This window comes from Larus michahellis, chromosome 6, assembly GCF_964199755.1.
Source record: "Larus michahellis chromosome 6, bLarMic1.1, whole genome shotgun sequence".
Classification (NCBI taxonomy): Eukaryota; Metazoa; Chordata; class Aves; order Charadriiformes; family Laridae; genus Larus; species Larus michahellis.
The window spans coordinates 47,814,896-47,841,164 of record NC_133901.1 but is presented as its reverse complement, the minus strand read 5'-3'; the positions used below and the strand labels follow the sequence as shown (position 1 = coordinate 47,841,164).

General features: G+C 37.4%; 1 protein-coding gene across 24 annotated transcripts in view; it reads right to left on the bottom strand.

Moving 5' to 3' along the window:
• KCNMA1 (potassium calcium-activated channel subfamily M alpha 1) overlaps nucleotides 1-26,269 on the bottom strand; it is a 510,622-nt gene that overhangs the window by 64,999 nt on the left and 419,354 nt on the right. For 22 of the 24 annotated variants that reach the window (XM_074592125.1, XM_074592126.1, XM_074592145.1 and 19 more), the window contains one exon: nucleotides 10,894-10,987. In XM_074592125.1, coding sequence (XP_074448226.1) covers nucleotides 10,894-10,987 — 94 coding nt within the window. Of the gene's footprint in view, nucleotides 1-10,893; nucleotides 10,988-15,346; nucleotides 15,641-26,269 lie in introns of all 24 variants that reach the window. The other 2 variants (XM_074592123.1, XM_074592124.1) reach the window with 1 other exon arrangement.

The following is a 26,269-nucleotide window of genomic DNA, read 5'->3' as shown; positions in this document are numbered from 1 at the left end:
AAGTGACTCCAACACTCTCAGATGCTAGTGGGGACCCCTAAGTGATTGCATTATGCAATAGCATTAGAAGGAGAATCGTGTTTACAAGGCACAGGGTAAACCGGCCCTAAAATCTTAAATTTGAGGAGGGAACAGTGCTTTGTCTGGCAAAACTACAGTCTTTACTTAAGGTTTTTGTCATGAATGCTTGAAATATCCTGATACAGAATTGTAACGTTTCAGAGGAGAAAACATTTGCAATGTAGGAATATGCTAAGTGCTCTCAGACAGGTAGCCAAATTTTAAAGCCTTTTGAAGCCTGTTAAAGAAATGCCCGTTTTGGCTGAACTCTCAAAACTGGAAAGTTTACTGCTTTTAAAGCATATGAGCCAGCAGACTGTGATAAGAGCCCCTCTTCTGCATTGTCTACTAAAGCAGGCTTTGAACACTGCGTATGATACAGGTTAATTTACCCTGAATACAGTATGATAAGTTACCATCCTTAAAACAGTTATGCTTGCATACCTAAGAAAGGCGTAACCTCTAATTCCTTCAGGGTGATTAATTTGTGTAATTTTATAGCCACTGATTATATCTCCATTGAAATCGGTGGAAAATTCTCATTCCTTTCACTCAAACAGGGTCAACTCCATAGAAAGTGGCTTAAAAGAACTTGAGACACCATTAATGCAGTGTTCCTTTTAAACCAGAATCTTTTGACGCTTTAAGAAAAAGCAATGCGCTACATGGCAAAGGCGTTAAGTCAGACTCCTCTGGAAAAAGAAACACTGTGTTTGCAAAGTTTTTTACATTCACTCAACAGAGGTACAGCTCAGCGCATTTCACCATCAACCCACTGGCAGCCGAGGAGTCTCTAGGGGACTACCTGGGCTCTCTGACCGTACTCCAGGTTTAGTAATGAAAGGCCTTGCATGAGCGTGCTCCTGCTTTTATGGGAAGCAGAGGTGGCTTCTTGGTGCAAAAGCTGTACCAAAGGATTTTGTTGGGGGGTTGCTGTGTTTTATTGTTGGGGCTTTTTTAAGTTCTAGAAAAATATCTAGACTCTGCAGTCTCTTACTCTGTTCGTCAGCGAGCTGCAGCCATGGTAGTTTTGGCTGAGAGTTAACTGCGAGGCTGCTCATAGGGCGTTCCTTGCTGCGCAGAGTTCCACCTGGTACAGTAAGTTCTGCAAGCACGGATACAATTCCATTTGGAGGTTGTACTGATGTTCAGACAACATCTAGTGGTACTCTGTCCTAGCTATTTTTTCTGATGGAGTGCGTTAGCTATGCATTTCAAAATAAGAAATTTTGCCAAAAGGTTAGGAATCTTCAGGAGCTTCCTCTGAACAGAAGTTTTTCTTTCCGTTTCATTTTTTTTCCCCCCTGAACTTACACAAGACATTTCTCCGCCAATCCTTGGTAGCACAGCACTGAAACAAAAGCAAAGTTCACTGATCAAATCACCTCCTTTTTCTTTCAGAAATCAGATGCATCTAGGAATGAATTTTCCTTTTCCCTTTCCCTTCCTCAGAGAAACTATAATAAATCAATTTGTAAAAAATTTCATATTCTAATTTTCTTATCAGTGTTTCTTTTCTGCTCTGAGATTTAAAACTAAATAGATCATTTGAAGCTTTCACACAAATTAGTATTTAGCAATACTCTAATCCCAGTCACAGGAATGATACAAATTGAAAGGAATTTTATAACAAAGCAGGTGATAACAGATACCTGACATCAAATTATGGTCAACTGCCTTGAAGTCTGAGGCAATTTTTAGTGTGTGTATATGTGTGCTTAAAGCCTAGCGTAGTTCTTTTTTAGGTATGAGCCTTGCATCCTAAAAGGGAACTTTCAAAGTAGCTTGTGCCAAAGATTTATTAGACTTTTACCTCAATACTATATTTTCTAGCTGTCTTAGGTTTAAATAGAAGTTTGCTATGGAAGGGGCAAAGAACGTGAATCATCAGATATAATTCCCTACTGAAGTTTGAGGTAACAAATTGTGATTTTAAAAAATAATATATATATATTTTTTTAAATCAATACATGCACTTATTTGCAATATGATAAACTGTTTGGATCTTCTGCTTCACTGCTTGGAGTACGGCAAGTGGGAGCCTTAAAAGAAGCAAACAGGATGGGTCACACAACAAGAAAATATGCTAATAGATACTCTTGTACTGCTTTTACTCTAGGAGAATGGATTATTGCCTGAGAAGGAAACCGTGGTAAGACTAGCCATGCTTTGTGTTTCAGAATCTGTGGGTTTTTACATATAAGTGTGCTTATTAAATTTAAATCTTCTGGGCTAAGCTATTATTTTAATCTCTCTTTAATCAATGATTTTTTCATTCTCAGTAAAGCGATCCCTGAAGATGTCCATGGATATTGAAAACTGTTTACTACTAAGGTCCAACTTTGTCCTCGGATGTTTGGACTAGATGATCTGAAAAGTCCCTTCCAATCTAGGCAATTCTATGGTTCTTTGTTAGAAGATATGCTGGTTTATGCACTTAAAAAATGAATTGATCTTTGGACTTTTTTTTTTTTTAATCACCGTGGTCATTTTATGAAGTAATACAGTAAAAAAATAGTATTACTACTTTGGACATATACACTCTTGTTAATCTGATGATCTAAACCTGTTTTGCAAATACTAAAAATTAATTAAGACAGACGCACAGAGGCCAAGGCTGTCAAATCTGCCTAAGGGGTTTGGACACCCTCTTCCCATTAAAATTCATATTACACAAAGCATTACAGTTGTTGCCCTTAAAGCCAAATCACGGACTGAATGTTTCTAGAGCCTCCCTGCTCCCCTCACCCAGGAAGATGGCCCTGTCAAGCCATGCTTGAGTCACATTGGCAGGTTACTGTGGAAATGCTAGTATTAGTGCTGCAGCTATTGTGTTCTTCAGGGCCATACAGTCATCTGCTTGAAAAATTCAAATTATAGAAGAAAACCACCCTCTACCAATTAAAATCCACAGTGGTTGTTTTAATTGAGATGCTGGTTTTTATGGCTTGCAATGACCAAAGCATTTGGTCATTCCAGCTAGGAAAAGACAGGCATGTATATCATGCATGGGAGAAAAGGAGCAAAAGTTAATTTTCCCTCATCCGTAACTCCGGTTTAAAAATAGCTTCTCTGGTTCTTATGGCAGATATTACATACGCATGACTTAAAATGAAGAGCAAAATACCATCTTTTCAAGGTTTTGAAAAGCATATAATGCCACTTATGATCAATTAAACTTGAAAATGAGGCTAAATGCCATGCTACAGCTGCAACCCCAAAAAGCATGCCTGGGAGACAACAGCCTAAAGCAAAACCATAAATCCCACTTCCAGCAAACCTACTGCAAGGAAGGGAACATTACATTTTAAAGAGCACTGCTTTCGTAGCACACTTTCATAACTACTGCAAACTTATTTCCTTGGAGTTTTTGAGTCTGGAATTTCTGAGTAATGATTGGGGACGGACAGAACTGAAAAGACCACAGGGGCCAAAATGGCTGCCCAAATGGCTGCCTCATTAAATGACTGTTGTTTAGCTTGTCTTTGGATTCTGTCACCTTTGTCTTAACCCTTTTGCTATCATTCATATCCAATTTTGACCATTAAAGCAACATACCCTCATCGATCTGCAGTGGAACTGTACATATGTTGAGCACTGGGAAGGAGAATACTACATCACCAGTAAGGACCCTGGTATTGTTTGAAAATAAACAAGTCTTTGCACATCAGTAAATGTTGGGCTACTTTTTATTCGGCCCTACAATAAAATTTTCCTTATATAAAATCAATGGCAAAACACCTTTGGGAACAACACAACTCCTCTTTAACCTGTGTTTGTTAAAGTCTGCAATTATGCCTTTCTCAGGTAGATATACTATATCTGGGTTTTGCCCGCAAATAGATGTCAGGGTCTTGAAACTCACCTTGTGTGCAGGCCAAGAATTTTGAGTTTTCCTACCTGACTTTGGACGTGGATGTGTGTTACAAGCGTATGCACACTCATACTTAATTTTCGGAGGAAGGAGTGGGTTTGCTGAAGGTAAGATAGGAGGTGAAGACACACTAGAGAATGTCTCATGCCTTTGAAATTTCTCCTCCAACTACCCTAACAAATTGTGGCAATTAACATGCTGTTAGTGTTAGATGTATGCAGCCAGTGCAGGTGCTAATAATTGAAAAAGCATTTAGAGCTTTTACACCCTGGTTGAATATTTCATGATGTGCTGCATGTTTCACTATTTACTCAGTGGGCCTCTGTCACTTCAATCTTCTCTGACTGCTTTGACTGGCGCTATAAAGCTCAACCAAGATAGAGTGACGGCTTGTCACAGGCAAACTCCACCGACTCCGGCAGCTCGCTGGGACTAGCTGCGAAGGTTGTCACGACATTCTGATGGAATTCAGCAAATGTTTTGTGACTAATACACCCAACATTTGTCGGCTACCATTAGCCATTCCCTGTGACCCTCTGCAGTCTGTGTGGATGGCATTAAGTTGTAATGAGAATTTGTTGCCTATGTGTGTTACACTAATGACACTCTCTTACTGATCTTTCCTTGCACAGGTTAATCAGCAATGGAATTCATAAGGATGCAGTGCCCAGATGCATGGAGCTTTAGAGAAGAAAACCTAGTGCGACAAGAGAAAGAAAACCTGCAGTTTACTGTTAAATGCTTTCGTTGTCATATTCAGAAGCTGTCCTAATATTGGCTACAATCTCACACTGCGGGACTTTTTCCCTAAATCTACAAAGAAGTATATATTTAATAGAGTAGTTGGTACCTCCTGCACTGTGCAAGCTTTTGGGCTGAATTACAGTGCTAAGAACACTAACTAATTCTTCTTCCTTCCCTCTCACTCTGCCCAGGGTTTTTTTTATCCTGAGAAGCCTTTCTGAAGAGTTCATGTTAATTTATCAAGACTACTAAGGACACTGATATAGAGCTGTTTACTGTAAGAATCTTGCTCATTAAAGTATCTTGATACCTCAGGACTTGCTCAGAATATGTTTCAGAAGTATGAATCCTCTCACATAGAAAATTAACAAAATAGTTAACTTTTAGACTTTTATATGAGCAATTTAATAAGGGAGAGACAAGGCACACAGCTAATGTATCTTCTGGTTTTGATATTTCCCATTTAGATCTACTCAAGCTGCATAACTAGCAATCTTTGAGGAGTAGGAGAACGTACCTGAAAAAATAATTTTTCATTTGTAAAAAAATAAACCCACAGTTAAGTGCCATAATAAAATATAGGAGTGTTTTTTGCCACTTAAATGAAGTGTGTGGCCTTTATACCTTATGATAAAAGCTACCACTTTCTCAACTCAAAGTTTATAAGAATACGTTATTTCCTTTAAACCCAGTTTAAAGCTAAAGAGTTTTTTCTTTCCATTGCCTTGATCTGAGTGGATCTTCTGCTACCCTGAACTTGATAAAAAAAGCCTGTTGATTTTTTTCTGCTGGAAAATTCTCCTTTTCTTTCCTGTCACTGCGCTCTCATCTTAAAAACACTTGTGCAAGATTTCACAGTACTCAAAAAAAAATAATCTGATACTGTTCTTACTCCAATGGTTTATAGCACAACTACCAATGGTAGCAACAGTCAGAGGGCTAACATATACCACCTCCTATCATTCAAACCTTTTCATTCTATAACCTTGTTAAAAACAGGTCTAAGATAACACAGTGATTACCGAGATACTCCTGTTGCTCACGTTGGTTTAGTGAACTTGTAAGACAGAATCAGGAAGTGAAATGTGCTATTAAATACCTGCAGTGTTGCTGCTTAGTTATCATTGAGTATTAGCACCTCATAAAGTTAGCCTTATAAATCCTTAAAAAAGGACATAAATTTTAGAGTACATGATGGAAATCTCCAAGGCTGAGGGACATAAATATAAACCATTATTATGGTTAATCAGTGAGCTTTCACCTCTTCAAACCTTGCCTTCGTGTCTGATTTAGAGGTGTCATGGAAAATGATCAGATTGAACTTTTTTTTTTCCAAGGTTTTGCTTGACAAATCTTCCCCTCTAGACCTCCCATCGCTTTTTTGGGGTCCCATGAGAAAGCTCACAGTTTCAGCTTGTGGAAGGGCAGCATTACAATGGCAGGGAACTACAAATTCATCCCAAGTGGCACTAGCAGAAATGTGTGTGTACATTTGAGTGTATGTAGCTGGGTGGGCAGATGAGGAGATAAATGTGCATGGCCATTGTTCATAGACTCAGAATATTATACCCAACTTCAGGAAAAAAGACAGGAGGTTTCCCCCCTCAACTTCAGATAAATAATCTCATTAGGTTCCCAGAAATGTATGCCAAAAAGCTCACTTTTTTCCATGTCACTTAGCTGGGTCTTGACAGTCTCTGAGCAAGTTTTATGGTTTGGTTGGGAATTATTTTAGATCCTCGATCAAGAAAAATCCTCAGGCTTATGAAATTCTCCGTGGCAACACACTGAAAACCCAGCGTCCTCTGATGCCTCCTTTGATTCTTATGTGATCAGGGACACTAATGATAATGACCCTTTGCTGAGTATGCTACTTGTCTAGAGGCCTATGTCAACTACACCACTACGTTCAGAGTGGACAGGGACAAACTATTTGTTTGCTCTTCAGGCCCCTTGGGCCCTGTCATATGCTATTTGTTCTTGCATTAAGAGGTACTTTGACTCAGCTGGGCTGACATTTCCTTCAAGTCAGTGTATTCCACTCATGCAATAGCAGCTACCAAAGCATTAAGTGCGGACTTGAGCCCCAGCAACAATCCTTTTAAGTGGCTTTTTTGATTCATATCCAGGGCTTTTCACATTTTTACTGGTCATTCTGGAATCCAAAATGACACATTTTTTTTAAAACTAGCTTTGCTATTTGATGTTCGGGCAACATAGCCTCATATTTAACACGGCTGTTCATCAATAACTTGCAACAAAACTTGCGACTGTGAGATGATGAACAGGTGACTTGATATCACTGCATGACACCAGAGGCATCAAATGGTTCTACTTTTCTTCTCCGTTTCATGAAGGAGGAGACCCAATATGCGATTACCCTGCTACTCACAGCTTTCCTTCCTTTTCCTTCCACTTCCTATTTTAATTTTATTTTTTATTGCAATAGGATGTCCTTGTGTTCACATCTCCACAGAAGCGTCCATTTTTTCCTGTTTGTTGGAGTTTAAGTTATTTTTAAATAATACCCATGTTCTTGTGGGTTTAATGGGACAGACTTCTGTTGATGTAAACCAGACAGAAATAACCATGACAATACAGAGTATTTTTCTAGTTAATTTGCATTGGTAGCTATAGTCGGAATTTGAAGGATTTGTATCTGATTGATTAGATTCTTCCAGTATTGCATCAGTGTGATTCTGCTCATGTCATTTGATGTGATGCAGGACTCAGTTAGAACAGTGACTTTCTAAACGAGAATCTAGACCATTTGTGATCTGTACAAAGAACATTTGTATGCCTACTATCCATTTATTTCAGTTAGTAATTTATTGGCATTTAAAGACAATTACATCAAAAAGATGACACTGAAAAGATGCCTTCCATCTATCTATCTGGATCATATTTGGTAATACAGCTTTCTACTTACGTGTGAGTAAACCTCAAAAAATCCCGCTTTCTGACCAGGTCTAAACAAGCACCTGTCAGACCTCTTGTCATGATGTCCCAGGGAATCCCTATGATATAGTTTCTGTCCTCTGTTCTGCTCCAGCGATAGTCATAGAGTTTTATCTCATGGCATAATACCTTCTTCCCCGATTTTCCCCAGCCACTGTGGAAATCTGAAATCTACACAGCATTTTCAACATCATCTTAACCCCGGGGCTGCTCAGAAAGTGATTCTAAAGTCAGAACTCTGATTACAATTTATAAACGAACTTTTCGCATATTCCTCCTGCACATGCTCCAGACTTCTTGTCTTCCAGGCCCCCTCCAGATCCAGAACCCTAGCTGAGGCAAGGTCTGCCAAGCAGCCAGCTATTTCTGTGGGAGGGACAGGAGTGAAGCTGGCTTTAAAGGAGCTTTTAAAGTAAATTTAAAAACCAAAGATAAATATCAGCTACAGACATGACAGTGCTTTAGCTGATTTACCTCTTGTGTACTTTTAGCTGACATACACTAAAGATTTCTGGGCCAGAAAGCAAGTACCTGCCACTGTAGGTAATTTACGAGGATACAAAATAGCAGATAATACAGCCCACCTTTGTTTATCAGAAAGGAGAAAAGCGTTTGGCCATTACACACAAAGCTTAACAGAGTTCTCTTCTGATTCAATCCACTTTCTCTTATTTAGCACCTTGAACCCAAGTTAAGTCAGCGTAGATAAAGAGTAAGACAAAGAGACGGTTGGATCTGGGGAGAAGCTGAGGGTGCCGACGCAGGGCTGGTGCATAAATTTAGCAGCAAGGGCAAAGAGGAAGAAAACAATGTCTGGATTTGGAAGCCTGGCAAGTTCTCCACTCGCTGCTCGACCTGTGTTTAGCAATTCTGATGTGCTACTGAGCAGACAGCTCAGGCTCAGGATGACTACTCTCCCTCAGTCCCTCTTCAGCAGGCAATGAAAGCAGGCTCCACTTTGAAAATCTTCCCCCATCATGCAAACTGACACAGGCATGCTTTTCAAAAACCCACAGCCAATCTGTTGATCATTACTTATTTACAAAGGCCTTCGGGCAGAAAGTCCTGTAAAAACCATACTTGATACGGTATACACTAGCTTTTTCTGCTTGTGGAAAAAAGTACCCCTAAGGCTACCTCAAACCATCACTTTCTATTGCACATAAAATGTACCATGTAACACTAAAGTATTTAATATATATGGTATAATATATCTACAGGAAAGGCATTTGTGTAGAAGTATGTTACCCTGTATTTGGTAATTTGATGTTTTGCTGAAGGCTATGACTTGAAAAAGCCTGCACCTAGTACAGAGGACCTGTCATCTCAGTACCCAAGAGCCAATAGAATAAAGAAGTACCCTTAAGCAGCAAAACTTTGACACAGCTTTGAAGCATATGAAAACAGTATAACTCCCCAGAATTATTATTACTCAAGATCAAAGAAATGAGGCATACTTTACATAGCAAACAGGGACAGTGTGCTCAGCTCCAAATGTTTCAGCTCTTTCTCTCTCTCTCCCTCTCCTTCTTTTTATTTCTACTTCCCCAAAATTAGGATCTGGGGGGGGCGGAATCTCCCACATGTTTAAAACTTGAAGTGGTTAAAACTATTAGCACCAGATAAGAAGACTGTCCAAAGGTAAGTAAATTGAAAACGATGCTAGCATGACAACTGGCACTATAAAAATGAGAAGCTCGCCAGTATGTTCATTTTATTCTTCCTCATAAACTGTAAACAAGCATGTAAATCAGTGTCATGTGGGCAAGGCTGAGCTAACGGGAAGGCAGAGAACTTTTAATGATACATTTAACAGAAATAGATGGTCAATAGGAAAAAAAAGCCACAGCTGGGTGCATTTTCTTCTGTGAATCAATCTCACTTTTGGTTCTGTAGTCTAACCAGAGATGAAGAAGTTACGTCCTTGAATATGCCCTTTATTGCAGCAACAATAAACAAATATGGATGCTTCTGTAACTGGCCAAAGAAAATTCCAGTCTACTGACTGAAATACAAAGAGGAATATTACCTAGCTGTATCCAGAATTGTTAAAGGAACAAAATAATCGTCAACAATAAAAGACAAGTCATGAGTTATTTTATATACGGAAGGAAGTATATATTCATGTTAATCTTCTTCACTTAACCTCTGTGACTGCAGAGCAGTTACAGTTATACGTACATCCAAACCCCAAACTGCACCAATGTGCCTGTTTATATATGTAAATAAGTTTACATTTTTCTGTGTGTGTGTGTGTGTGTGTATATGCAGTGGAAAATCTCTGCCGTGATACTTAGTTCTGCATACAACTGTGGACTGAGGTTCCAGCCTGGCTACTTTAGATATACAAAATCAGAGCAGGAACAGCCTCCTTGTATAAAACTCCGTGTCCACTATCTGATCCTGTTCCGACTGACTTGAGCAGGCAAAAGGCGAAGCACAGTGAGACAGAACGCAAATGCCATATTATTTTAATAGATCCCAATTTCTTGTTGCAGTTCTAGTTTTAACAAATCTCTTAGAGGTAATATGTCCTATGGAAGGAAAGTACATAGTTATACAAAGGCATACTGGTGTAAAATAACGTACACATAGCAACAGGGGAAAAATATCGCTAACAAGATGATGTTTTCATCACCCACTTTTAGAGTATATACTACCCTCTTAAAAATCCCTGTATTTCATAATTAATGTGCTTTTAGCCTGAGTAAAACTGCATTAGTTTTGAACTTTGCTTTGGCAAGTACATAGATTATTAGACTTTTTTATCAGTCTAAATCAATTAACAGAAATTTGATTTCAATCGACAGGATAAAAGGAAGGTAATATTCAGGTTCATTTTTGATTGTGATGATACATCTCACATATGGCCTTAAGTACAGAAAACAGTACTCAGAGGGAATCCAACAAAAAGAGAATTGCCTGAGGCAAACTAACCACATGAGTTCCCCTGATTGGTTAGTGCTATCATTAGTGCCACTGCTGTTTAAGAACTACACACGGACAGGACAGGGTGACAGCTAAGACTTTAAAGCCTATGTATTTTTCAAACAGCTTTTCAAACTGTTTTTCATGACAGAATTTTTTTCAGCTCTATCATTAACTGCTGACAAGCTGACAGAATAAATACTTCAGCCTTTCAGAAACCATCTAACAATCTTTTTTTTCCACCTCCTCCCCTTATTTTTGAAGTGGGGGGAGGAGCAGAGGAAGGAAAGAAGAAAGAAGATGAAGATATGAGTTTCTTGCAGTCTTACCTCATCAGTTTGGGTGAGGAGTTGGGTGAATTTCGCATGCCTCCGTTTCGCTGCTTTTTTTTGGGTGATAGTGTCGACGGCTGCTCATCTTCAACTGGAAATATAAGGAACTCATGAGATTAAGTACTGCTCTAAGTGCAATACAAAATACAAGTGAAGTAGCAAAGAACACACACTCTATGTCCATTCACGCACTGATACTTCATTGCTAACATAGGCCCAACAGTAATAAAAATCAAATACATGTTAGTCGAAGAGATTGGTTTGAAGGAGAAGCAGGGAAGAATACCAGGGCTTTGAACACAGGCGTTCAAATTGGTTTCATACTTCAAAAACAAAGGGGGGGAACCACATTCGTGTTATTCTTAGAGTTATTTTCAGTTAATCTGTGCTACAGAAAAGTAGGATTAGTGCTCTGCTATATTCTCAGAAAGGTAAAGTACTATTTGCAATACCAACATAACAGCTGCCAGCCCGCTTTTGCTAATGAACTAGACACCAGTTGGTTCTTGCTCCTCACATGCCAAACAACAGAGTCTTCATGAAGAGATGTAAAATATTCAATGCCTTGATGTTCAATGATTCAGTTAGTCAGGAATGCGAACGCAGCCTGCCATTGTGCACAGATCTCCAGCACAAGTCAGACCTCATCGCTCTACCCTTCTCACAAAAGGGAGTTTTAACAGGAGTGAACAGAATGAGGTTGAATGGAAGTGGGGAGACAATACCTGTATAACAGAGGATGCATGTGTTATGCAATCTTTTAATGAGGATGAGCTGGATTTTCAATGACAGATCAATTTCCAGAGGTAAAATCACTTATGGTTTTGCCAATCATAAACTGCTCTTGGATAAGCTATGTCACAGTATATATTGCTTAAACGTAGGAAGTTATCAGGAAGTGCAGTTTCCTAATAACTTATCTCTAAGAATTAACCATCATCTTTACTGTTTCAAGATTGTTACTGCACTTGATAATCTGTGCATAAGGTTTACATGTGCTATCAAAGGGAATTATTTTATGCCTGCTTTCTCAAATTCGCACTAATGATGAAGTATTCTAATATACAGAAGGAAAAATACACTTTCTTTTTTTCCCCATCCTATTGTTAACTAAAAAATTAACTAGAAGATAATATAACTGATGCCTAGGAAGCTGTTACTTTTAGCTTTAAAGGAAGGAGATTAGTAGCAGTAGTAGTAGCTATATTAAAGGAGCTTAATACACATTAGCAGTGCACAAGCAGAGGCTGGAAAAAAAAATCTGTTTGCAACCAGCTACATAGGAACAACAACAAAACCTGGATATATGTCACCTGCCCTAGACTTCTCTGGGAAGAAATTAAGCGATATCCTCCTGCTATAACCCTCTTCTGATACTGTTTTATTAGAGATTCCATTCTGGCCTGTCACATCTGTCTGTTTGCTCAAGTCTGCTACGGAACTTCATTTCGCCTTGGTCAAGACCAAAGGACTGGGCCCAGAAAAGACAGATGTGCCGTCTTTAAATGACCTGGCATCAGACCTGTGACTAACACATCAGGGGAATCAAAACAAGAGAAAGCATTGCAAAATAAAAATAAAAATTAAAAAAAGCTAACCCCAAAATAAATGCCCCAAAGAGTGCTGTAAAAGGTAATACTTAGATCAGAGCAATGACTATCTAATAATCATTTATTTCACTAACATATCTTTCTTTTCTTCTCGGGCAGCATCCCCAACAACAAAGCCATTTCCTTCTCATTTGACTTTTCTGTTTTTCCAAGTCAGAGTCCTATAGTGGAAACGCCTACTGATGATTCGTCAAGTATCATTCTTTGTTTGGCTGGGAGATAAATAAGCCCACAGAAAATTCTCAAAAATATACAAATTGAAATTTTCTTTCTGTGACAGCTTGTTCAGATTAAACCAGATCACTTCAGTATTTAGCTATGTGTAACATGAAGTGAATATGCACAGGATTATTTTGTTAGTAATATCTTTCTTTTTCTGCTTATAACAAAGTGCAAGTATTTGTACATTTCGGAACACCCTCTGGAAATGGCCTAGTCTTGTTTTAAACTTGTCTATCAAAAAATTATTTGCATGCTATTCTACAAAGACAATAGGTTGCTTTCAAGATATACGCTGTGCTCTCTTGTTCTTTATAGGATATAAATATCCAGTTCCAGTCTGATTAATCCACCACTAAAAAAATCAAAGGAACAAGAATCATGCAAAACGTTCCTTCCAGAAATCAGCTACAACTGATATGCTTTGCTCTCTTGGTAGTAAAAATTGTAAATTTCACTTAATTTAATCTGCCACCATGGGGTTACAGAATGTTTGTCAAGAGATTCAGTATTTCACCATAATTACGGTATATTGTTATACTATTTTAACAGTTTAAGGAAGATATATAGCCATCAGGACCACGTGCAAAATCTTGTATTAACGCAAGTCAACTGTAGATCATATTATAGCCAGAAATATTTTTATGAACAGTAGAAAACACTACTAAAAAAGAGTACTTTTCAGATAGCTAATAAGACTCCTGGCTGATCCTTTCAAATACTGAAAGAGTACAATAAAGATCTATTGTACTATATGGTCCAATATTTGTGTTCTCCAGTGCTGCCAGGTGATGCTACCCATCCATCCAATTAAAAAACAAAGTCTTACTAGTAATCATCCCAAATAACTATTTCTAGAGCTAGATTTCTAGCAGTCTGCAGTTATTTCGGGTACTGCATCTACTATAAATAAGCTCCCTCTTTTGATATCTGCTTGTCATATTCAAACTATGTTACTGTCACCAATTGCCTGGAAAGTCCAAGGTTAACGTGGCTCACTAGTTAATACCTGTTAGCAAAGCCTTCTGAGGGATCTCAATGTGTTGCTAAAACAAAGCCTTGCTCAAGCAAGGAAGCCATTTATTCTCATTGCAGCAATGAAAGGTGATCTATCTTAATCATATCACATTCAAACAAGATTTTGTTTTTCAATAAAATCTGTGCGGAGAGTTCACAGGGCATCTGCAGTTTAGAAACGCAGCTTGATTAGAATGGGGAAGAGAGTCCACGAAGCTGAAATATGTGAATGGTAAATAATGGACACCATTACCTATGGCTTGGTTCCCAAAAGTGATGCAATGATAACCCACAAGTGGCTTCTTAGTAGTAAGTAGGATATAAAACATACTTAATTATTATCCTTCAGATACTCTTATCAATTTCCTGCATATTTAAAGAAATAGATCTAGCAAAAGTTTTAGTAAAGCTATAAAATATCATTTTAGTTTCATAGTTCCTGTGTCTGCATTAATTTAAAAGGGAGTCTTAAATTTGCTTGTTCTTATGAAAGACAACCAGATTTGAATAATGGGCTGTGATATATGACAACTCAACCCTGATGTTGTGTGTTTGACCTAGTGCTTTTGTTAATGAGAATGTGTCGCCATTTTTAGTATTTTTGATGTCTTTATGCTGCAGGATTTGTATTAAAATATAGTCATGTTATATTATGCAGACTTCCTTTACCAGCTTTCATGACAACTGCAAACAAGTTCAAGAACTGGACACAGAATTTTATAGAATTGGAACTCAATCCAGCCTCTGAGTTCTAATAAAATTCAAGAGCTTGTTTGCACGTCCCTAAGTATAACACTTAATGTAGTGTTGTAACAAGCCAGTGCTCACTTGTCTAATAGACAGAGAATCTAACAGTTTTGCAGTTCAGGAAGACTCAGTGCTAGAAAAATGTCAGGCAAGTCTAATGAGGCTTCAGATGCTCCGGTTTATGCTGGAGTTTAATTTAAAGTTACACTGATGTTTTAACATGTTTGCTTATTCTTGAGTAAAGAGGATTCATTATTTCAATGACATAACCTCCAGACAATGTTCACTGAATTGATTTAAGATGTGCTGGTAATTTTAACAGCCTTAATGTGGAGCTGAACATCTGTAACAACATATTACTTGACTTTTATCCTCATTTATTTTTTTAAGCAAAATAAAGGGAATGTCTTTCAGAAACAGTGGACAAGTTCGTAACTTTTTTCTTTGTTTTTTTTTGTTACTATTTTTTAAATAAATCTGTCTCCTTCACTGCCTTTCCCAGGTCGCTAGCAGAACGGTTTACAGACACTTTTTTTAGACCCCAAAAGAGGTGGAATTTGAAATAACATCTTTGTTACTGAACATCACACGAACTGTAATACCTGGTAAACTCATTCTGCCTAGCATGTAAATGCTTCAGAGCAATAAACCATAGGAAAGGTAAAGCACAAACCACCCAGAAACATTAGTCGACTCGCTATCTTGATTAACTTATTAATCACCACATCTGGAGAAACCCACATCTGTAAGCACTTAACAGAGCATTAGTAATGTCATAGTCACATCGAAAACAGACTGCAAAACCATGCACAAACCAATCTGTATTGCCTTATACATCCAACTACGGGGCTACCTACGGAGATCTTGGTTCAACCCAGGCTTTTGGGAGTGGTAGCGGTATTTTACAGGCAAGCTGAGTGCCCTTTGCAATCTACAGTACGTAGATTTTCCTTGTTCAACAGAACTCAATAAGTTAAGGTGCAGCAGCGAGGGGTTGTTGGGTAGGAAGAGGCTCCCTTTACGGTTATTAACAAGTGGAACAGGTTCCGGGATTCCTTCAGTGGACTTGGCACCAACCAATGCATTAGTAGTTGCATTCTTGAATTGATATGAACATTTTGAGTAACTTGATCTAGCTGCCTTCTTTACTTCTAAATAATAAGAAAAAATTTAAATTAATGTCTTTTTATTGAAAATTATTTCAAACCACAGGCATGAATCAATTTTGATATTATGTGGAATTACAGACTTTAAAGCTTAAAGTATCAGTTTCTACAGCTGAAATAAAGGTTTATACCTGCAGCTTTCTTAGTTTTTTTCTAAAAATGGTTTTTTATAAAAGAATACTTATAAAAGGATTATTCCACAATATTATCATCTTTAAGCAATAATCCCGTCCTAGGGTAAATGTGTCTTTGGCAACACTTATTTCCCACATGTTGATAAAGGCTTTGAGATTTACTAGCTGTGGAAGATGTTTATTCCTTTGAATCTACCGAAAATAACAGGGGAGGTAGAGCACTCTGCTGCTATTAAAATAAATAAGGAATAATAGAAAAACGTAAGGTGAACACTTCAAAATTGTGCAAGCATACTTATGGAATTAAACTGATGTTGAAGAACCTACATAAAAGCTGTTGGGTATTCAGAAGTGCTGAATACCGTAAATTTCATGAGGTCATACACCACACCTCTGAAAAGAAAGCTAATAAATTGAATTTCCTAAATATAGATCTAGCTTGAAACTGTGAGTCTTCTATTTCTAATATATCAAACCCCTATATTAATAGCTCTAACAAACACCATCCTCTTTAAAAAACAATAAAAACATGTTTTTCTGGTAAAAACATGCAGAAATTATCTTCTCCAATGCTTGTTCCATTCTAAATGAGTATATTATAGAGAAGAAGGTACATTACTGAGCCACTAAAATCTTATATTCTGTTATGTGTTATGAGGCGAGGAGGTTAGGTAGGGAGTAGTTTACGGACTGGTAATCTTGCAGCTTTATTTCCATATGTTTCAATTGCCTTAAAGTTTCCATGGAGAACTTCGACTAGACAGTAGCTCCAAATTATTTGAGGAGGCCGGCATGTTTTTTGGCATCTTTGTCTAGTTTACTACCAGCTAGAAACACTATCTAGTAATGGGAAAGATACATAAATAGCATCCACATGCTTGCCATTTGTGTTCAAGCACAAAATCTGCCTCTCTCACAAACAAGGTGATTATATGCAAATTTGAACATAGGTTCAACTATTAACTAGGTTAAACTATTTCATGACAAAGTGGCCCTTCCCATTCAATGATGTCTGAATTGGTGGCTTGCTACTACTCTGACTAAGGTGAACAGAAAAATCAGTGAGAACAGAACTAGAGTCTAAATCACAATGTTATTCTGCTCTTTGCTAACAGTAGTACCATTTAAAGTATAATGACAATAATGCATACTCATGAGAGTTCACATAGATTTTAATCATTGGAGAATAGCATATATCTTTTATTATCAAAACTTCCACAAAAAAATGCCATGTATCATATTGGACACACTACTTGAAAATCATCAATCTTACCTCAGTTACTGGGTTTTTGTCAAATCTTGTACTTCTATCTCTGATATTTCTCCAGTGAAACAATTTTCAGATAGATGCTAAAATATACCTGCAGAGACCTATCTCCCTACACAAGTCACCGGTCAAGCATGCATTTTAACAGTTTGAAATGCACCAATTTGGTTCTATTTTTAAACTACAGACAGTAATATTGGAAATAATCTTTATAAATCTACACGCCTGCATCGAAGTATCTTCACATACAATAGAAGACAATCAAAATCTATTAATAATACTTATCCACCCTCCAATCAAGTTTAAGAAACATCATAATCGTTTTACAGTCTCTTCTGGAGTTCAGTAAGTGACGGTTTCAGATAGCAGACCTGACTATTAAGTATTAAACTTCCGTAACAGTGTATGTCTTACGGCATATTCCATGCAGACATAAGCAAGTTTTCCCAAGATTTTGTGCTTGCAGTGGCACAGCATGAGCCAGAACTAAAATACCTTGTCTTTTGGTATGGCTTAATAGTTTGAGCTTGGCCTAATGTTTAATAGCATCACATGATCTTGGTTCAGCATGAAGGCAGACTGAGCTGCTTAAAACATATCCTACTTTCCCTTATTTCCAACAGAGTGAATATGGATCTACCACTGAAAAGCAAAACATTAAACAATGGGGATAACAGAGTTGCCTTTTTTTTTTTTTGTCAAATTATTCCAGATTTAAAAGTTCTAACTACCAGTTTCATCCCATGACCTCTAACCTCCTGCCTCTGACAAGAGCTCAGCTGCTTCAGATGAAAATGGAAGGAGCCCCACAGTGGATGACTATGAAATACCTTGTTCATAGTACAAGTTTCTTTCCCACTACAGCAGCCTATGGCTTATGTCTTTTTACTCCATCTTGAAAAGCAAAGATTACAGTATAATATCTGAATAACCTATTTTGGTAGAGATAATTATATCTTTCTCCATGCCTCTAATACAATTATATATTTTTTACCCTAGCAGAGGAAAACTGGTTATTTTTAGTCTAAATAGCTTGTCAAGTTGTATATGCACACTGTGCCACAAACACAAGCACGTCAGGAACTATATGTGCAAGTACAGAGGTGCAATTTTGAACACAAGATATTACTGTGCTTTCAGATTAGGCAGTATTGTACAACTAGGTGAGAAATACAGGCCAACACTGTCACTTCTGCAGATACATACTATAATGTGCAGAACCTAAAACACTTAGGTTTTTATAGCACCCTGTTGTTCAGAAAAGACAGTTTCTTATTATTAATAATTTCTTTAAAATCTGGTTGGGTGCTTGCACCACTACATGGGCTGATTTCCATAGAAAACATATTTGGGAAACACAAATTGCTGTTAATCATACAGAACTAAATACATCCTTACATACTATCACTGCCTCACTAGGTTTGGCAACCAAACTGTCTGGATTGGGGTAATTTGTTGTACCACTGTGCAACGTTAAACCACAACCTCCAAATCCACAAGGGTTCCCCTTCCAAGGATGTGATGAGTTTAGCACCAGTGAGTCTACTAAAAGAGGACTATTTTCTAGTCACATTTAGATTAGTTTCTCTTTATCTAATATGACGTATGCCTTTATTTTCAATGCAAATAGTCACAGGACGAGTTTTCTGCTTGCATTCTGCCAAAATTCATTAGAACTATTCAGGACACTTGTCACGTATCCATAAGGCATTATTACTGTTAACTAAGAATAGAGCCACTGGTCATTTTGAGAGCAAATTCTGAATAGCTTTTTGAGAATGGCAAACAATAAAGAAGTGGATAAGAGTACAGTAAGAGTAAGAAATTCCATGTTTTCTGTAGTATTTCCTAATTGCACCCTGGGCGAACGCTACCTACTTGTGGTAAATGCTGTACAGAACTTGCCCAAGAAACCTGTCAACATTATGCGGATTAATAATAATGTCTATAAAACGTGAGATATTAATGTGATTTATGTAAAGGTATTTTGAAGCTGCATACATTCCTATTCCTTCCCCCCACCCTCAAGAACTCCCCTTCAAGCTCAATGAATATACACTTGCCTACAGACCACATTAGGGAATCATGCCCGTTTCTATTTCTATACATTTTATTTATTATAATGAAGATAATTTGAAATGCAATCTGCAACTCCCTGAACATTTTTAAAACAACCAATGTAGTTAATCTAATGCCTATGGCAATCTCTGTTTATTTTTTGTGAGCATACACTTGCCATAACTTAAAACCGGGCTGAGCTTTAATTTAAATGTAACAAGGCAGAATACCAGTACAGAGCTTTCAACAAAATGGCTGAAACTGGCTTCAGCATGATTTGCCTGGAAGGGAAGATGAAAATGTGTTTTAAAGGAGAAAAAAATATCCTGACCAAAACCAGACATTCTAAACAACCACCACCGATACCCACTGCTCCTTTCCTCCCCCGTCTCTATCAGCTGCTAGGCTTTCAGCGCCGTTTTTCACCAGACACTAGCACAGTGTTTTCCTTCATAGTCAGCCATCAGCCAGAGCTGTCACTTGCAGATACTTCATTTTTGTTTCAGTCTAATTCATACTGCACCCCCTTAATCTCTGTAGTGAGTAATGCCATGTCACTGCGCAGATATGCCAGATCCATCCCTAGAAGTACAGAGAGTGTTTTTAACAGTTAAACTATCGTGGTTTGAAAAAATATTTTATTTCTCCGCCCAGCTCAAGTGCTCTCTTTCTCCTAAGCATCTTCCCAGCTGACCTCCAAAGGAGCAATCACTGTTCTGCAATCTGGCACGTCTTCCGTAAAGCTCAGCTTTCACATGGGGGATGGAAGACACGCTGCAGCTCTGTATTACTAAATGCAAATAATCAATATGTTGATTGAGCTTTTGGCTACCAGAGTTCTTTTGATGGGAGTGACAGCGAGCATGACTTCCTTCTTTCAATGACAAGCCTGTTTAGGCTTTGCTACCTACCACTTTGTGAATCAGGCAACTGAAAATACCCACAGCAATTCCTCCAAACTGTCAGCTATTGCTGTGATTCCACCCAGCACCCCCTGTACAAGACAACAGATTAACCATTAGGCTAGATACGTTGAAAATATACAGCTTCAACCTTTCCCCAGCTAGCTCAGAGCGATGTATAGATGATTATTTCAACCGTCAGCTGCCGCATAGACTTAAACCCCTGCACAATAACTCCTGGATTCATCTGCCCCTTGTCAAACTTGCACAGCTTTAGTTTGAGCATACGCAGTGTGGCAGTTTCACTGCGGATCTAGAATAATCCAGACGGCTGCTGTCTCTTTGTTAACAGGAAGCTAAACTGATGAGTTTGTAATGCATTTCTTATCAAAGGTAGTTTCAGGAAAGAAAATGTGCCCAATCAGTTGGGGTTGGAATTTAGCATAGTATCAAAATATGGGTTAATCATAACATTTGTTATTTCTTGGGAAAAAAATATTGTTCATCCCCTTTAAAAATCACTTATGCCAATGAACTATTTATTTTATAAATTTATAATTATTACTTGGTTTTTTGGTGGTAACAGATGTAATGAAATCATTGACTAGAAAACTACAATGCAATGGTGCTTGATGAGATACAAGAATGTTAATTTTAGAAACTGCAGAGCAGTGTTTGCTTGGTGTCTGAATGGTAACTCAAATGAAACAGGATTGCTGTTTTGGTTTCTACGTGCATTACAAACTCAGGGAAATGCATTTCATTGTTGTTTTTTTTTTTATACAAGGAGAAACAGATACGCTGCGTATCTCTACATACTAGTACCATTAGAAAAGCAGGTGAGGCTCACTGGCTTTTAGTTGCAGTGTGTGCCATCTGAAGCAGATAAGAAAACATCAGGATCCGAGAATGTCAAGAATGCATCATCTCAGAACATTTTACAAATACTGAATGGTGCTTATACGAGACATTCTCTTTGAAACAGTGCAGCCCAAGAAACATCTTTTTCTTTTCTTTTTTATCTTTTTGTCCCAGGCTTGCACTTTTTGGCTAAAGGCACGTAAAATTGAATGACAAATGCATTGCTCAACTTTTTTTTTTTCTACTGGCATCCAATGCTGAAATTTTATATTAATAAGTCTTTCAGTTTTAATTCTCCTTACATATAAAGGACTGGAACTCAGGTATAGATATATTCCTCACCTTTGCTTTTCCCTGAATATTGTAAAAAGACAGTTAATAGAAAGTGTGGAAACTTGCTAGTCTGCATCCTGTTACGTATTCTAGATGGTTGCTCTGATGTTCTCTGAAACCATGATAAACTTTAAGTTCCAGCTTTTAGGGTTACAGGTGTACATAGGATGAAAGAGACTGCAAAGGTGTTTGGAAACCCAGCAAGCTTTTAACTGGAAATTTTTGGTAAAAAAGTCCAGGGTATGGTACTACACTAATTTTTTTTAGGGGTAGAGCAACCCCCTAAGGTTACAGTAGAACTTTGATCTTTTTTTCTTTGCTTCTACTGTTTAATTCAAGAGCATAATTATTACACATGCTTTCCAGAGATACCAGTTGTTATCACTTCTCTAGTACTACAACTCGAGCAAGCAAAGAAGTGGTTTAAGGCTGTTCAAATTGTGGCTGATCTAAAGTCCATTGAAGTCAGAGAAAACACTTACACTGACTCCAGCGGACTTTAGATCAGGAGCTGTTCACATCTCATGCTTCAGGGTGCAAGCTGATAAAATGAGGCAGGAAGAAAGCCTTTCTCATTTATACAGCACTTCACAATTGGCTTGGCCAATTCAGAGAAGCAAGGCTTCAGATGTCATGGACCTGGTTGCTTGTTCCAGAAAGTACAGAAGTATATACACAATGTGACACTACCTGTACGTAACAACTATCGGCCCTTTTCTGTGGGAAATGCGCACAGTAGAAAAAAAGCTACTTTATTCAATTTGCAATCAAATCCTAATTTATATTTAGACTAAGTCACAGGTCCATTGAACGTTGAACATCTTTTCTGATTCAGGTTTTAGTATTCCCTCACACATTTTTCTTGATTTTTAGTCTCCATTCTCTGTTGCCTTCTCAATTTATGATTCACTCTGTAATTGTTTATTCAAGTCATTATATTGTTATTGGAAAACTGTCAAATGAAAAGTTCAAGAAAAAGCATCAGCGGACTTCTTTTCCCCTGTCCATTTAATTATCCAATTGACTTCTCCACATGTTGCACACATACAAAATACTATTTGGGTAAAGTAAAGTTTATTTTGGGAAAGAGTGGAGAAAGGGAGATGTGTCTAAATTGTAGAACTTAAAACAGAACATGGTCTGCGTTCATGGGGGTCTGTTCTCCAGACAAACATCAAAGTGAAGGGAATTGACTTTGTCTTTTGCGAGTGTGTTCTGGAGAATAAGGAAACTCAAAGTCTTTCATCAGGTATGGCGAGTGAAAATATTCTCTGAGCTGAATTTTAAATTCTGTTATTTCATTATGACAAGCTGTTTTTCTGCCTGAACGCTGTGGAAGAGCAACAGCAAAATGTTGCCCCTGTGTGTCAGAAAAGAGCTGTTCAGTCCCTGTGTGTCCTACTGTGTCACAAGCAGCTATGAACTCCAATTTTAGAGCTCCAGCTGCTGCGTCTGGCAGAAGCAAAGTACAAAAGGATTGCTAAAAGCCACATGTTAACTTTTTAATAGACTACCTGATGATCCCTTGGCTACAAACAGAGGACTGGGAATCTCTCTTGACTGGGAATTTAGTCCCACCACTGATCTGTTACGCAGCCTTGGGTTGCTCACTTCCAGTCAATTCCCTTTTCACAGAGTTCCTTACTTATAGCTTTTGCTAAGACTCTAGTGACCAAATTATCTAAAAATGTGTCTGCTAATCACTAATTTTCTGCGATCTACCAGCTGTAAGATGGTGAGGTTGTTACTGCTGTTTGGAAAGTACATTGGGAATACATTCCATAGAAACATATCACATGCATATGTAACAAGAATAAATTGCTATTACAGCATTTTACTTTTTTAATTAGACATGAAAGTACCTCTTTAACATCATATAACTGTAACATCTTTTTTTATTTCTATGTTTCTTTTTTCTTTCCTTAAAAAAAATACAGTGTCAGTTAAAGGACACTGATTTCCTTATGAACAGTCCTTTGACAGTTCCCCAAGGCATGACACATCTTTGGGGGATTCTTTAAGAGTAGCGTCACACAGCAAATTGTAATATTTCCACACCCATAGTTCTAAATTCAGTGCATTGTCATAGACTACCCTTGTCTCAATACACAGCAATCCAAAGTGTATTTTCCTTTGTCCTATTGCCTCAGAGAGGATTTTGACACCAACTGTAAGGGACATGGAAGAGAAGCTGCAGCACTAGTGAGGGTAGACTGTAGTTGGGTAGCTCTGCCAAGCTGTAGGAGGAATCTGTCCTACTTTTACAAAGTAAAGGAAGTTTTCCCTTTGTGACTGAATACACTCACAATCTGATCAGTCACTGCTAAAAGCAGTAAAGTTCTCTATGTGGACAAAAGCTAAGCTCCTATTAAAAAAAAAAAATTAAAATAAAAATTTGAAAAGCCACTCACTATTGTGCCTATGAACGTTGCCGTTTACACTCCCTGAGCTCCACTAAATTCAGTGGGAAAATATACAATGTCTAGAAGCAACTAAGGGAAAAAGTAAGCACAAGAGTCCTTGGTGATTGCTCTGCTCCTCAGGATTAGAAATCTTGTATTTACTGCATAGATTGTGCTCCTCACAGAGAGTATTTTAGTGCATAGGAAAGGGGTAGTTATATGCCAACTTCTTTGGAGCAGGACTCCACAATTTCAGCTAGGTCTTCCTGCAACTGTTTCCTTCCTGAGAACATTGGGAAGTGAAGATTTCATCCTGCAGAAATCTAATTAGAATTATTACTTTGTTTTCCAGTTCAAAGTGCTGATTTATCTCAACATAAAAATACGCATTTCCAGTGTAATTCCAACCTGCATACCCTGAAATTTTAAACTGAAATAACCTTTTCTCTATCCTGCTCATGACAAGTTTAAAAACAAATTTGTGATGAAGGTGTTTTCATTAACACATTTCCCATAGAAGACATACTACGTCCCCGTGCACATTTCCCTGCCAGTACAGCAGTGTTGAGTAAAGAAGAGGTTTACATAAAATTCTTATAAATTCTAAGACTTTTTTAATTATCCCTCTGCTTCCCAGTGAGTTCTCCTACGTCTGAAACACGCAATTTAGAGGACATTGCTCAATTGTTTTTTTTTACTAGGCGGTTAATACGCCACCAATAAATGGGATGGTTTTTTTACTTTTTAAATTTCACTACCATTGCATTTCTTTTTCCTTTTGGCTCTTGTTTTCCTTGTACAAAAGGGTGTAGCAGTGTCTGTGTCTCTGAACAAGAAGAATTGAAATCTTGACATTTAACTCTGGCGTTCTTATCGTCAGACTTCTCTGGCTTTCATCCACATCAGTGGAAAAACTTCCATTTATTAAATGTTAATAGGATCAGGCTCAGTGACCCCCAATATTCTTTCAGGTTCAGCTGTAATGTTCCTCTGAGATGGAGGTCTTCACACAACCATTACCTGTGAGGTCATAATATCATTTTCATATGTAAACTAAGTATAAAATGCTGTACATGTTTACATACATGCTGGTTTTATATACAAGTGCTTACACTGTATATACCTATTCGAGAACACTTCTATATAATTAAAACGAGCTATCTGAAATATTAATTATTATTTTTTTAAAATAAAATTGTTTCCTAACAAAAGCAATACATAATAAAAAAGTTCTTGGAGGCTTTTCAGTTGCTACTTATTTCTAAGCCAGCACTACCACCTGCTGGTTACATGGAGTTTCAAGCCCCAGTGCTGTTTTCTGTCTTCAAATCTATGCATACGTATAGAACAGTATTTCTCAGCTGCTCTTTGCTCTTATATATAGAAACATTATTGCCAGAAGACAGATTTTTAGCACATTGGTTGCAGTTTAACAATACTCTCTTACCTGAAGTACGGCTTTCATAAAAACAGGGGATGTTAATTGTTGACAAACCAATTCTCTTACGCAAAGTACTGTAAGTCACAGGCTAAATATCCAAATTAATCAAATAGATTGAACCTGCTGTATTAAAAAGCCTATTGTAACATATGCTGTTTTTTTCACTTACAGATATATGGTTAAATACACTTCATGACACTAAGAAATCAGTATTTTTTTCCTAAGTGCTCCCTACTTTAGTGAGTTCTACAATGCACTACATCCTTATAAAGCTCTGTTTTTCTCTGAACAAATGTATCCAAAAAAACAATATCACCTGGTAAATATATTAATATAGAAAACAACCAAGATATAAATAGCTAAGATTAAATCTATAAAATAATAGCAGAAATAGCAATAGCAAAAATAGAGACGGAACATAATTCATTTTCATTGAAAATTAGGTAAGTACAGTACATAATTTCTAGGTAAACAATGACAAAACAAAGGAAGTAACACAATAATCATCATCATAATAATATTTTTTAAAAAATAAATGGAAATGTGATGTCTACCTCTGAGTCTATCTGTAAAAGAACCCGCAAAAGAATTAATACTTACATCTCTGCCAAAGCATACAGGAGCTCGGCTGAAATCAATTGCTATGGGGAAGCAAGGGCTGGCAATTTCATAAGGGTGGAAAATAAAGCATAAGCTAAGAAATCCAGTGGCAATAATTAAAAATAATGTTACTTACAGCAGAGTTTTGATGTCTTACAGAAAGTGTACTCAAAAGGATGGATGTATATAGCAAGGATCATATTTTTCAAATAAAACCCAAATAGGATCCAAATACCTCCATACAAAATAAAAAAAAGTAGACCATTATAAATTCTCCCTGATTATTTCTCTAATGCTCAAAAATACTGCACTGATAACACAGAAATACATGCATAAGTTAGGGTTGAACTATTCAGAATCATTGTAAGAGGAAAGGCATGCCATCTCACATTCAGTTCATGTAAGAGAAACTGTAATGGTACAAAAGTGTGCAGACTAACAACTGAGAAAGAAAGAAAGTAATACTGAATCTACAAAACTAAGTTGATAGCCAGCTTTAAAAAAAAAAAAACCCAAAGCAACATTAAATATGTTTGCCTTTTATTTTTCACTTTGTTACTGAAGCTACACAGAGCCATCAAGCTTGCTTAGTTCACGACAAGGATCAGGCAGATCA